The sequence below is a fragment of the Leuresthes tenuis genome, unplaced genomic scaffold (assembly GCF_036924035.1).
Source record: "Leuresthes tenuis unplaced genomic scaffold, fLeuTen1.0.hap1 SCAF_2, whole genome shotgun sequence".
NCBI lineage: Eukaryota > Metazoa > Chordata > Actinopteri > Atheriniformes > Atherinopsidae > Leuresthes > Leuresthes tenuis.
The window spans coordinates 24,242,502-24,257,324 of NW_027325356.1; the positions used below are offsets into that span (position 1 = coordinate 24,242,502).

Below are 14,823 nucleotides of genomic sequence, written 5' to 3' on the forward strand. Positions count from 1 at the left end.
GGCTATAGAGTTTCATCTGACGAGGTCCCAGATGGTATGAAATAATCTGAGCAGGTAAAATCTAAAAAAGCAAATAAGTAAATAAATAAAGAAGACCTTGACCTCTGAGTATCTTATGATCTTGGGTTTGATGCGAATAAAACATGTATTGCTACAAAATGAGAACCATTTAAATCTAGATTTCCTCTTGATATAATCAACAGTTATACATTGAGAGCTATTGGTCAGTACAAACCCCCAAACAGCTATTCACATCAAACAGAAATAAGCTACGGTACCTGAATCTCAACAAGAAACTGAAATTGTGAGGGAATGTTAGCTGTTTTCTATGGTGCTGTTATCAGCGACCCAATGCTAGATATTCTACCCATTATTCTTTATGTAACATAAAAGAACACTGTGGTAGAGCACAGATAATGTCTTGGTTTGGTAATCTTGAGAAGTCTGCATCTGGATCAGAGTGCTTTGAAACACGTAAAACAAGTAAAACTGATGACTTGATCCTGGGTGAAACTAAAAAACCAAAATGAAAACAAAACCTGGGATTTCCATTTTCTAACTCTGCTCTATATGAGACTTTTTGAACTCAGAAGATGTTGCTTCTCATGAAAGACCTTGTGATCAGCTATCTTTTAGCAAATTCCCAGCAGGTCACCATGTTCCTTTTAGTCAAGGATGGCTTCCTTCAGGCCTGAGTGGTATAGAACTGCACTCGTGTTTGGCTCTTCTGCAAGATTCCCGCGTCTGCAAAAGAGCAGGATCTTAATCATAGTGATCACTGGCTTATTTGTAATTTATCAGATTATTCTGACAATTTCCCAACTTCAATCAAAAGTAAAAAGCAAAGAAAAGGGCACATTTTAGCCCTAACCATGAAGATTTTGTAACCTTACCCAAGTAGTTTTGATTTGAAAAAATTTTTCACCCCCAAAAACCGACCGGAAAGTGACTAAGTTTCATCATAGAACGTTGTGTTTACGTGTAACCGTGGCAACCAGACACTTTGTCATGACAGTAAAAAGGTGCCTGAGTAGTTAAATAAATTGGATTTTTCTGTCTTCTGTTAATTTTATACATACTTTAGTAAAACACTGTAAACATGCAGTTTTCCTTCCTCATGGAGAACTTCTGAGGGTCTGAAAACATTCCAAAAAAACACACAAAAAATACACTTTATATGACCGTTCATCAGTAGAACCCAACTATGTTTGCTTGAACTGAAAGCTTGTCAGCTGTTTCCATAAACCTAAACAGAGCAACAGTGTGATGACTCCTTTCTTTCCCTTCAGAAATATCACTGAAATTGAATATCCTACTACACACTAATTCTATACACACTGGTCGTAATCCCGTTTCAGAAGATGTCATAAAAAATTAAACTCTGCCTACTTCAATTACTTCAAAGTCCACCGAACAGCAACTTTGGACTGCTCAAATTCACATCTACAAATTATTTATTTTTTTCTCTCCAAATCTTTCTGTAACTGCTTTATCACCACCAGCGTTATCGTTTTTTCAGCAGTGAGCAGCTCATGTTTCCTTTATGCACTGCAATAAGAGAGACTCAAAACCAACCATTTAGTCTATGTAATTTGCTTAAACTATGTTCAGTCACTTCAGTTAAATCATACTGATTTATTGACAGCAAAATAAGATGGTGTAGTCAAGACAAGCTTTTTTGGTTTTGGTTTGGTTAGTTAATGTGTCAAAATTCATCATCCAAAGTCATTGGGAGATCTGGGACAAATTTTCCACCAAATTCAACTGTGGGAATAAAAACTGTTGGCAGCTTTTGGATTCATAATCTATGATTATGATTTATGTCACAAAAACAGAAAAAGAAACACTACCCTTATAGTGGTGCTACAGGGTAATGCTTGTTGTTGCCTGTATTAGATTTTGTTGAGGATTTGAAAAAAAAATGTGTAACATTTTAACAGATTTCTTCTGTGATCTTATCATAGAAGTTATATTTCATATTCATATTTAGAACTTTACTAAAACAGATATAAAGAATCAGTTTCTTGTCAAGCCACCTGAACCCTGAATGTTATGACTGTGCAGGGTCATGAAATGAACTGGATTTCTGTTTAACAGTTACGGGAGTGTCACCTGTGGGGATTTTGTAAGAGACTCTTTTCCACTAAATGACTAGAGAATACAAGCAATCCTCATAACAGCTCTTATTGCCACACATAAACTGGCTCAGAAATCTATCTGGCACACAGTGTTTGATCAACCAAGTCATAATGCTCTACTTCTGAGAAGCCGGGTGCCTCCCCGTCTTTTTTCACTATCTCCCACCCCACCAGTTAGTCTCAAACACTAACAGCGGCACTGTGAGTCTTGCACATTTCAGCTTCACGCAAAGCTGATTTCTTACATGTCTCATCTGGACTTCAAATTCATCAAATTCCTGTGAGTGTGTCAAAGAGGAAACACAATGATGTAAAAGTCGAAAGGGAAAAGGCTGAAAGTACATGAAGAGGTGGGGGAAGAAGCACAGCTGCGGCAAGGGACCCCCCCTTCACAGACTGGAAATTCACAGCGTTTCAAGCGCACTTATTGCTTCTCCTGTCTGTCTGTCTCCTCTTTGACATCAGAAATTTATGAAGGAAGCCTCTTTATAAGTTTCCCTTTTCATCTTAAAAAAAGGTTTTAAAAATATTGTCTGAGAATATATGTTTTTAGAGACAGAAAGTGAGCTTGTCACATCAAAGAGAAATCAACATCCTTTTAGGTGTTGCGGGGAAGGCAGATTCTTATCTTTTCTTGAGCTCCAGCAAAAGGGATAAAACAAGGAATTTTGTGAAGGTATTTATCACCTTCACTTATAACCTCACCTACTTTCAACACTTTTAGAAGCTACTCCCGAGGAAACCAGAAATGAAAGCTTGTCTGTATTTCTGTTTGTCAGAGCAAAAGAAATAAAAACTACTTTCTCTCTATTTCTGCTGTGCAGAGTTCTGTTTCCGCGTGGGCAACATGACGACCTGACTTCACTCTGCTTTCCTGTCATATGTGGGATATGCATGAGAGGCCCGACAGACGTACAGCTGATACGATCAGATAACATTTCCAGCTCTCGATGGCGTCATCCTGTCTTGATGTTTGTGTTCATAAAGTGAAGCACATGTTTCTTGGGAACAGTTAAGAGAAACCACACGGATTTAAGTTTTACACTGCTCAAAGCGCACGCATTTGACTGTCGTGTCATCATCGACATCAGCTTTAGACCAAAAGCAGTTATCATTTGGCAACAAAATTACACAAAATTCAACAAACGGCAACAGAGCACTGAGATCACTCTTTCTCTTTCTCAGCAACATAAATGGTTTGCCCCAATCAAAAGTCCTGGGTCTAAAATTAGCAGGGTTAAAGGAAGCGTGGGTGCATCTTTAGAGATGAAGAACTGAATCAATTCCACAAACTATTTTTGAACATGCACACTTTTTAACTCTCTATTCGATGGAACCACATCTGATTCCCTTAAAGTCATAATGTTACATCTAAAGCTGTCTGCCTCTAAAAAACATAGCTACACATTTATAGTTTTGTGAAGGGCTTATAGTGATTTCTCAAGGTACTTTTACATTTGGATGTTTAAAAACCATGTGATCAACTCACAGAATGACGAGAGAGATTATGGTGCCATAGTTCGCACTCTTGCCTGACGGCAAAGAGTTTTTCAGGCCATTCTGTGGGGAATTTGCATGTTCTCCCTGAGGCTACGTGTGTTTCTCTGAGTGCTAATGTTTTCATAATAGCTGGAATATGTTCCAGCCCGTCTGCAACCCTGAACAAGATTAAGCTGGTTCAAGAGATTAATAGAAATTTGGACCTTCAAAAAATCAGTGACATGAATAATAAAGTCAAATAAAATGAAAAATCATTCTGAATTGTTTCTTTTTTTTCTTTTTTGTTTGAAAATGGAGGTCCATAACAGCCAATGTTATCTGTATACTTTGACTAAATTTGTTTCTGGCACATCCGCTCTTCAGCTCATTCTTTTGGGTGCTAAAATAAATGTCTCAAAAATCATGTAGATCTCACTTTTCATTAGGCAAGTGATTTGTTACTCTGCTTTGACCTTTCTTTCGAGTCAATCTCAAGGCGACTAAATGGATCTCTGATTTGGAGTTAAGACTACTGTCTGCTTCTTTTGCTCACGTTTTTGTTTGTAGGATGAGTTCCTAACCAGTGAGTAAACAGCTCATAACTCCACCCCTTACTCCACCTCTCTCTTCACTTAAGAGTGATGGTTTCTTCTTACCAAGGCAACTGCTGAATGAAGCTGGGGAGAAAGAAATTTTGCCTAACAGAACACAGCTATCTCTGACAGAACCATGCAACTATATTAGTTTGAACCGGAGTCAGACTCTGAATGTGGAAGAGCTCCTGAAGAAGTTCAACCCTCAAGGGTTCAACAAAATATCAGTGAACAGTTAGTTTTTGTATGTTTGGCACACACTGTCATGCAGGCTGTTGTGTCCAACCCACAGCAAGTGACTCGAGTTGATATCATACAGCATGTTTTCATACGTTACCTGTAATCAAAGTCTAGGCCTCTGGTGTTCAGCTTAATTCAATAAACACAAACATAATGAAGCTATTCCTCCAACCACAACAATAACACTCGAGCTGTCTTGATATCTATATATAGATAAGGTTACTTTATCAATCCCATGAGGCAAACTGTTTAGCACCCTTGGGCGTATGTTATGGCCAGGACACATGCACAGCGTAACTTGTTGTAAAGCTTGTGAACCATTTATACGGTATATCAAAATCATCAACAATAAAGTACACATGCAACGATAACACACCTACAGCAGTACATGATGTTCAACGCAGCGGACGAACGTTGTGCAGTGCTGTTGCAATGACGAGATCCTTGTCACACACCTTATCCACACAGCTGCAGGTTGTCAGAATTACAGTCAAGGTAAACACAAAACTTGTGCTAAAAAAAGAAAAATGGACCAGACTAAGTGAATAATTCCCTATAATCCCAATACAGACCAGTGAGCAGTACTGACCAACATGTCATTGGGATCATCAGGTGGGGACCTTCTTTCATCAATGTTTCATCTAGTTGAGCCCACAACATCTCCAGAAGGCCAGACAGTGATCACTGGCGTCCCAGAGTCACTCCCCTAATGCCATAGTGCCATGATGTCAGAATGTAACTGTTTTAATAAAAAGTGCTAAATTAACAAAGTAACAGTAATCTTTCAAATGGGAACAGTAATAACTCCCTTTGTACGTGAACGTCATTATCTTAGCTGTCAGCATTTGGTGGTGAATATTTCTATCATCATTATTATACTTACATTTCCCTTGTTTGAGGTTTGGTCAAGCAGAGGTGCAAGTGATCATTCTTTAAGACACAGACTTGTCATGTCTCCAGCGTCGAACCGGCCCAAATTGGTAAAACAGTCAAGTTTGCTGCTCAAAATGTTGTTTTCTGGAACATGAACATGCCACTCTCAGGGCAGCCGACAGCAAAACCTTCCTGTGCCAAACTGGCTTCATCGTTCTAGAGAGCTTTGATGAGAGCAAGAAAACGAGGAAGTGTCTTAGAGGTAGAGGCCAAACCAAGGTCGGGTGAACAAGCGACGTAACTTTTAATCTGAACAGTTCACAGAATATTATATTTTTTTTAAAACCTGGGAATACTAAAAAAAAAGCCAGGTTTGTGTTTTTCTAGTGTCTCTAAGTTGTTAGTGACCCCCGGCACTGATACCTGTGCTTTGGAGAACAGAAAAAGTCTCCTTTAAAGCCCCTGAAAATCACATTCTTAACTTTATATCTATATTCACTTTTTCCAATAGTTACAAGACAAACGATGAGAAAAATCAACCGTCATTTCCGCTTTGAACGTACGGAGCACGACCTACTGTCTCAAAAACATGAGGTCAGAGGCTACTTAGTGTGTTTTGCACTTGTTATGAACTTAGCTGGCCTGGTATCTGTGTTTCAGAAGTGTTTCATGATGACATTGCAGTGTCCCATCGAAAAAAACATGACTATGAATGACTTAATTGATTTGCCATTTTTTAACAGATTTGACCCAAGAACAGCTTTTTTTTCCTTTCTTTTAACCACTGGTGGTTCACAGCCCCCTTCAGCCAAGAAACAGTACTTTTCTAAAAAATAGTTGAAGGTGACTGCAAATGAATACATGATGTTTTTTTTTTGTGGGAATAACAGCCGCAGTAGGACTTTAACCAATTTCTGAAGCACTAAAATTGTCCTATTTCTCTTTATGTGTTCTTAAATTTTTTTTTTTTGGGGGGGGGGGGGGGGGGTTACATTAATTCACATTTGTCCAACTGGAGCGAAGTGCTGCTTTTACATACATTTCAGAAGCATCCATAAACTTCCAATATTTTTGCCGTGCCCTGGGGAGCCGCAGATACCCTTCGACATGTGGATGCAGACAGTGGCGTGCACAGACTTTTTGAAGGGCAGGGGCAGAAAGAAAAAAAAAGAGCACACATAGCACATCCTCACCACTGTAGTGGGCACTTTAGCACGCGTTTTGGCTCAAAAGAAGGCACTTTAGCATGCAAAGAAATTATCTGCTGGTAATTAATGCAACGGGAAACACTTGGCCTGAATTTCGCAGGAGGGCTCCATTACACCATTGTCAACGGACTTTCTACTTGTTATCAGATACGGGCGACTCCTTTGACCTCTGCCATCGCTGCTCTAGAGAACCACTACACACTCAAAGTAATTGTTGTTGTGGAACGACATGCCTTCAGACAAGCACATACTGTTGAGATAGTGGGAAAAAAAACAGAAGAGATTCAAGATGGTGACTACTGAAGTGTAGGCTACAATACGATCTGCTGAACTAATGTTTTGTTGTACTGCTAGTCTGTTAAGTCAACAGTATTTTTGCTCTACACCTTGGCCTTGTTATTCGTGTGCCAACACAACAAAGTGCAACATTTTCTTTGTGCTCTTGTGATATTCTTATAGTCAGCAGAAGGAAAAAACTGAAGCAGTTCTAATGCTTTGATACTGAAGAATAAGTTAACATGGCAATATCTTAAATTTCCTTGTGTGTTTGTCCAAAACAAATAAAATCAGTTCAATTTGTGTGTTTTGGTTCAAAAATGTTTTGGTTCGGGACAATTGTGTCGTTCATTGTATGCAACAGAAACATTTTCTTTATTGTTGTGGAGGGCGGAGGTTGCCCATTAAGGTGTTCATACTGGATACATAAGCTTTGTTTTCTCTTTTGTTTTTTTTCTCATTTCAAGTGAGAAAAATAAATAAACTACAAAAACAAAGCTGAAGACAATGCAGCAACATTCCCTTCCTGTGAAATTCTGAGCGGTGGGACATAACAGCAGAATTCTGTTCAGGATTGTTTCTGTAACTGTGTTGTAAGCAGGTTAATTGTAGCTGTCTGACTCTGCTGTATTTTTCTAAGTTTTAAATTCTGTAAGGAGATCTCACATCTTAGTGGGACGCACCTGGATAAATGAACGATGACTCAGTATTATCAAAACATCCCGAAAATTCCTATCATTGACTTGAACTTGTTTGGTGTAGTACCCACAAAAAGAAAATTAACTCAATAATGAATTGTCAAAGCAATCCATTCTAAAATGTATTTCTACACTCATTACAAAAAAATACACTTTTAGGTGAGGAACGCAGTGGGGAGGATGTGAGTGTTCGATACCTTGCCTAAGGGTACTTGGACATGTAGACTGGTAAAGTTGAGGATCAAACTCGCTGAAATTTATTCCCAGACAAGCACTTTGCCTCCTGAGCTACAGCTGCCCAACTTGTTTGAAAAATTTTTTTTTCATAACATCTTTTAGAACTTCTTCTTTCAAGAAGTTGTTGTTGTTCATGTTAACAAAATAACTGTGATGTTTTTTTGTGTTAAATGGTTTCTTATTGAGGGTATACTGAGAGGTGTGTTGACCTGAATTACAGTACAACAGCTTACAATCATTTGGCTAGCCTGTTTCAATGCATGAGTACAAAATGAGGGAAACAAAGGGAAGAGAAAAATAAACCAACAACCAGAGGATGAAAGAGGAGAAAGTCCTTTGTGTTCTTCCTCTCTGGTGAACAAGTTCATCTTGTTAAAGGCAGGCGATGCTTCACTGTCAACAGGATGCCAGGTGGCAAAAGAACATCAGCATCCAGCACGAACCCCACAACAGAAAAAACAGCTACCATAGTGGTACAACTGATGGATTTACTCGTGACTGAGTTACGGGATTTTTATGTGAATAAGTGATGGCCTATAAGTCCTATTGCTTTTCCACAATGAAACTAATCCTTCCAAATCATGCACAATATTGTTGAAAGAGGTGGAGGTCAGTGGAAATCACCCCGGTTATCTGAACTTCTGAACTTGGTATGTCTTATTGTCCTAACAGAAATATGCATGTGATACAACTCAAGAGTCTGAGGTGTTGATATGCAGACTTTGTCTACCTTTAGTCACCCTGTTTGAATCTCAGCCAGGACCTTTCTGTGTGGAGTTTGCATGTGTATGCGTGGGTTCTCTCCAGGTATCCCAGCTTCCTCCCACTGTCCAAAAACATACATGTTAGGTTAATTGGTTTCTCTAAATTGACTCTAGGACTGAGTGGGAGCCTGCATGATTGTTTGTCTTATTTGTCTCTGTGTGGTCCTGTTCTCTCACCCAATGACAGCTGGGATATACCCCCCCCCCCCCCCCCCCCCCCCCCCCCCCCCCCCCCCCCACCTCTGACCCCGACCCTGAATTGGATTAAGCGGATACAGAAAATGGATGGGTGGAGTGGGGTGGAAAAAACTCATTAGAGTTCCCCTTTGTTTACTAATTGAACAGTGCTGCCATCTAGTGATAAAAGTCAACTATTGCTTCATTTTCTTTCAATGGAAGGCTTTGTACAGCAACAGCACAATTCTGACACAAAACCTTGTAGCTTATTATCACCTCACTGTTAAAGAGTTCCCCCATTGTCAACTAATCCCTTTTTTTCTACTAAGGAAACATGTAGGTCCCTTTAAGGTGAATTTAAGGCTTGTTTGAGGCTTGTTCAAGTAAATCAACCACCAGCTATAGTTCAGCAGCTTTAAATATGGCTATGTCTGGAGTTTCCAGCAGAACTGAACAAAATTACCACAGTGATATTGCAATTCTAAGCAAAAGATGGGCTTTCTCAGCATCAAATTGCATCTGGTCTAAAGATTTCTAAGGGAGCAGCACATGGTGTGATAAAAAAAAAAACTGGATCAAGCAGACTGAAAGTGAGCACAACATCAGAGGATGAATACATTAAACTTTGATCTCTGAGAAACAGAAAAATCATCTTCATCACAGACATGGAATGTAGATGCAAAAATAAAGAATGCAAGACTCCAATCAGCAAAAGTACTGTCAAAAGAAGGCTCTCATGTAGTCCCAGAGGGCAAGTAGCATCTCAGGAATGGAAATGAGAACAAATGCTTGGGGTGAGTGAGTGACTGGAAGAAAAGTCCTGCTAATGATGACCTGCAAAAAGAGGAGGGTGTCTGTTAGGAGACAAATAGTTGAGTATGATGGCGAGAATGTTAAAGTCTGGGGGTGTTTTGCTGGCTTTGGAGCTGGACACCTGGATAGCATCGACTCTACTCTGATCAATGGAAGCAGCACACTGTTTGAAAGTGTGCAGAGATGGAGTCATACTGCAGCAGGCTGATGACCCCTAACTCACTTCAAAGGGTTAGAAAAACTGCCTGAAGACTGATTTTCCTCCACAGTAACCTGATATCAACCCCACAGAACATTTAAGGGAGCACTTGAAAACCTAGAAAGCCAAGCACTCATCCAAACCTTGGGCTTGACTTGGATTAAAAAAGATCAGTGTGAAGAAAATTACATGATTTTTTCACACAACAACAAATATTGTTCTGGGATTTATACAACATTGCAGAAAGTTGTTTTGAATGTATCACACTCTGTTAACAGAACAGTGTTTTGGTGCTATGATAATCTGACTTAATCCACATGAAAGTTGGCTCAAGTTTTAGAATTAAAACCAGGGCCATTTACACTTAAATCAACAAAAAAAGCTGAGCTTCACATCTTCCTAATGAGTAAAAAGTCAAGTTTTATGATAGCTGACTGTTAAGAGAGATTTCATAAACTTGCTAGCAGCAGTTACTTTGTAGTTTCAGTGGTAGCGAATTATTTCAATAGGAATCTCCTTCATTGTCTGTACCATTAGTTTAAGATACAAGAAGCTTTGATGCTTACACCCTAGAATAGGAAACAAAAAAAAAATTTCCGGTGTTAGAAACCACATGATATTATCATCATGCACTTGCCCAACAAATGGTGCAAAACAATGACTTAACAATGAGATGATAATAGAGATATAAGAAGAAGATCTTTCCATAGTTTTTATGATTTAAAGTTGGAATTTAGCAAATGCAGTGTTTCTAGGAAAGCCAAAGCTAAAAGGATTTTTCATTCTTGTAATATACATTCACATTTCAGCTGCTCAACTCTTCACACCTTTTTAGATTTTTATTTTCATTCTGTGGAAAAGGCGTCACTTCACCCACCTCTTGCTACAGAGCCACGCTGTGTTCAGAATGCTGTTTTGGACTCATCTTTCTGTAATGAGCAAGGCCTCACTTGAAAAACACATCATCTGGATAACAACAGATGTTGTTCCAGTATTTGTCATTCAGAATTAAGGGTGCTTTAACATCTGTGCAACTCACCCAAACCACAAATGATTCCACTTACCAATGCAAACCGATTTCACCAGCTGGGTCACAGCTGCAGTGGTTGCAATTTGAAAAAATAAATAAAATCTGATCTATATAGACCTTAAAATCCTCACAAATAATTGCACCCTGGTTCACACTCCATGAAGCAACACCAGCAGTTTTTAAAACAGGGCAGTAGATGAAGCAGAAGTAGAAAATAAGAGAAAATCTACACACTGATGCTAACACAAAAACGAGGTCTACTGCTGCAGAAGAAATTATATGAAATTATAGAAATCTGAAGATGAAAAAAAAAGAATTTATAATTCTTGTAGTTTGGAGGTGGAAGAAGCTGAATGTATATATTTGTTCACTTTGCAATTTTATGACCCCAAGTGAGAAGTTTACTGAAAAAGCAGCTAAAGAGGGTGCTTGAACTCAGACCAAGCTGTTTTCTGATCAACATTAATAGGGATGTTTAAATGGGTGTTTGTGAAATCTGTGACCAGAATCAGTAGGACTGTGTGTTGCAATCACACACAAGGAAGGAAGAGAGAGAGAGAGAGAGATTAATGTTAAAACAGCAAGCAGGCACTACCCTTTCACTTGAGGTGCGGCTCAATTTCTTCCACACACAAGGCAGCTAAAGGAGGTAAGAAGCAAGCCTCGTGATTTCCATCTAAATAATCTGAAGATACTTTTAAACATGGACTGTAAGATGAGGGTTTTAATGATGTTTTCTTGACTTTTGCTGACCGTAGGTTGTGAAAAAAAACTTTGAACTTTGAAGCACAACTATCCTCGGTAACTTTAGCATATGCAGTATTTGCACTCTGTGAGGACCAAATGAGATGTGTTCACTAACGGGAATCTAAACATGCTGCTACACACAAGCAGGTCCGGGACAGATTCAGACAGGACGCTGAAGCTGCCTGAGAGCACGACCATCAGATTCCTTTCACGTTAATCATTACCGTTGATACTGGTACTGTGTGTTTGTGCATGCATGTATTAAAGGCTCATTAAAGGGACGAAAGCACCATGGTAATGTTGTTTAGAGGCAAAAGGCAGATCTTTGCATGGTCTACCAGTCAGTTTTTAAAGGATGAAATCTTATGCGTGTGCATGTAGGTTTTGGATTCACATGTTATACATGTATTATGGTTACAGTTACAGAGAGTCTGCAGCTAATTCATCTAAGATTAAACGTTTCTTGATGAAGAAGATGACAGTGCTAAAAGAAGTGAGGAAATACAAGACAGGAAGTCTTTGGTGTCATGTTAATTTGTGGTGTGGCTATCTGCTCTCCATATTAGGAAACTGACACATGTGCAACCCAAATGTAACCATAAATGTTTTTTACTTCTTTGTCTAGGACAACATTTTACCTGAGGAAAAAAAGAAATCACAGCTTCTGTTTATATATGACATGTCTGTTTCAGCTCATCTCCAGTGTGACATCCCCTCAGTGGCCGACATGAATGGTACACATACAGCAAACCTAAGTAGCTCCAGCAGCTTCTTGGCGAGTGAAGTCTCAAGGGGAATCCAAATTGCAGTCACCCTGATCATATTCCTGGTGAGAAATACAGTGCATGAAATACTGCACAGTTCAAGAGCATACAGGAGATACGGGTTGTATCATGGTATATGCTGTACTTCTTTAACGTCTGGGCTGTTATGTCTGTATTAGGTTTTATGGGCCAAATATATTTCTAAATGATATTCCAACGGGTCAGAAAATACGAAAAAAATTTTGATGAGGGTTTAGATGATTGATACCATGTAAAACAGATAGTTGTAACCAACAGCTGGTCAGTTTAGCTTAATTACTAAAACCACAGAGAAACCACCAAAGCATCTCTAATCAATATATCTTTATTTGACCCCTGCATCTACAGCTGTTTATATGTGAACATTTTTTTTTTGTTGTTGAAAGCACTGATTTTCTGTAGAGTAGAAAGAAAATTTGATAAAGCATGTTAGGCTTCACAGATTGATGCCATTATCTAAGTGATGAGTTTGGGTTATCAATGGTAACAGAGTGGTAAAAATTCTCTTCTCGAGCAAGAAGCTGGAACTCATCTGAGCTCTAAATTCTGTCACCTTGAATTGAAATGCTGGCTGCTTCTCTTCCAGGTGGGAGTGCCTCTGAACGGGCTGGTGGTCTGGTCCCTTGGAATGCGACGTAATCGTCACCTGGTACGCAGAGGCAGTAGTGGGGAGACGCGCTCTGCCAGTAGTTTCCGGATCTACGTGCTGAACTTGGCTCTGGCTGATCTGATCCTCCTCCTTCGGACACCTCTCATGTTGGGCTACATAATTCACGACTTCAGCTGGCCATTTGGCCTTGTCGTCTGCCGTTTGATAATGTTCCTCCGAGGCCTTGGGTTGTACGCCTCCGCTTTCCTTCTCTGTGCTGTGGCTCTGGAGCGCTGCTTGTGCCTGCTGAGGCCTGTGTGGGCTCAATTGCATCGGCCCTCCTGGGCTGTTCCTCTGGTCTGTGGCCTCTTGTGGCTGGTAGCCACCATTGTGTCTATCCCCTATCTCCACTTTGCTGTCCTTAGAGAATGGAAAAATAAATTCCACTGCAGGGAGAGTGGAACGTTAATCATGGGCTTGTTTGTTACAGAAACAATAGCAGGCTTCATTTTGCCCCTGTTGGTGTTCCTGGGAAGTAACCTGGCTGTTTTGTTCACCATTAAACATGTAGTGCCTCCAACACCCTCCTCGTCCAGCCCTTCCATGGCTCGCAAAATGTGCAGGATGTACCATGTGCTCTTTTTCACCATGCTCCTCTTCCTCACCTGCTGGGTGCCCTACTTTGTATGTCGGTTCCTGGAGGCCCTGGCACAAGAAAATACTGATCTGAATAAATCAGCAAATATTGGCAAATACATCTCTCTGTACCTGGTGTACATCAAAAGTGCTCTTAATCCTGTGCTGTATGTGTTTGCTGCCAGAGGCTTGGGCCATGCTATCAAAGCTTCACTTGTCTCCACCATAGGACGACTTTTCAATGATGAGTCCTTTGAATCCATAAGAAGGAAGTCAAGAAGTCAAACTCAAGAGCCCACGGGTGTATCAGAGAGATCACCAGTTTTTTAACATCACAGACTGTTCAAGTTTCCCATTTGTGCAAAGTGTTGTCATCCCACCCTCCACCTAACATTTTTTTTTTTTTGCATTTCCCCCACTGGGGGAGTATTTTTCTATTCTATTTCTATTCTATTCTAACAAGAACAATGGAAATGGGCTCAGTAACTGTAAAGCACTTTATGCCAATGTATTCTAAATGTGTGAGAAGTCAGAGAAATGTATAATTTTTTTAACATGTAGAAAATCTAATATCAGAAATGTGATCTCAAAGCATAAGATTGAATAAATAGAATTCAAACAAAACCTTTCTTTGTAATTCCTTGATTTCAAGAACAGGAAAAATAAGAAGAGAAATTAGGGAAGTAGTCATCAGGAACACTGCAATACATTTCCTCTCATCTCATATGTAATCTACTTTGCCCAGTTCCCAACAAGTATGTCTTTCATGTGTTCTTAAATTAAAGATAAGTCTCTCTATTACAAAGACATAAACCAAATGAATTCAACCATCAACACTGGGGTGTTTCTCTATTTCAGTCATTTCTTTGTTATGGACTTTATATTTGACTACATGTTACCAGTAGTATTGTGAAATTATTCTTACTTTTGTCTTCCTCAACTCAAGTTCCTCCAAATCAGTGACAGCTCAGTGGATGTTCAGTCTTTCAGTGTTTTGCATAGCTCATTAGGTGTAAATCAGGGGTAATAAGCAAACCAGTTTAAGAAGTGTTTCTGAACTTTGTTCCATCACTGAACATTTTTTAAACATTATCTCAAGCCAGGTGATTTCTCAGTTTGTCCAACCTGCATCACATCCACTATATGTACTCCTGAGATTTCATCCCAGCGGCTAATTTCACCATCACATACAATGGTCTTAACAGGATCTTAATTTCACTCTGTCCAACTTGCTCTCTGTTAATGGGCCAACCCTGGAACAAAGGTTTTATTCAATGCAATTTGTCAGGAGAACACACAATTCATTAAACAGCTCATCGGGCT

The 14,823-nt window shown here is 39.5% G+C and overlaps 1 protein-coding gene across 1 annotated transcript; it reads left to right on the plus strand.

Moving 5' to 3' along the window:
* Positions 1 to 11,290: 11,290 nt before the first annotated feature.
* Positions 11,291 to 13,883, plus strand: LOC140302442 (C3a anaphylatoxin chemotactic receptor). Its single transcript, XM_072381266.1, has 3 exons — positions 11,291 to 11,374; positions 12,165 to 12,301; positions 12,862 to 13,883. The coding sequence occupies exons 2-3, from the start codon at positions 12,200 to 12,202 to the stop codon at positions 13,828 to 13,830; spliced, it is 1,071 nt and encodes a 356-aa protein (XP_072237367.1). The 5' UTR covers positions 11,291 to 11,374; positions 12,165 to 12,199; the 3' UTR covers positions 13,831 to 13,883.
* The last annotated feature ends 940 nt before the right edge of the window (positions 13,884 to 14,823 follow it).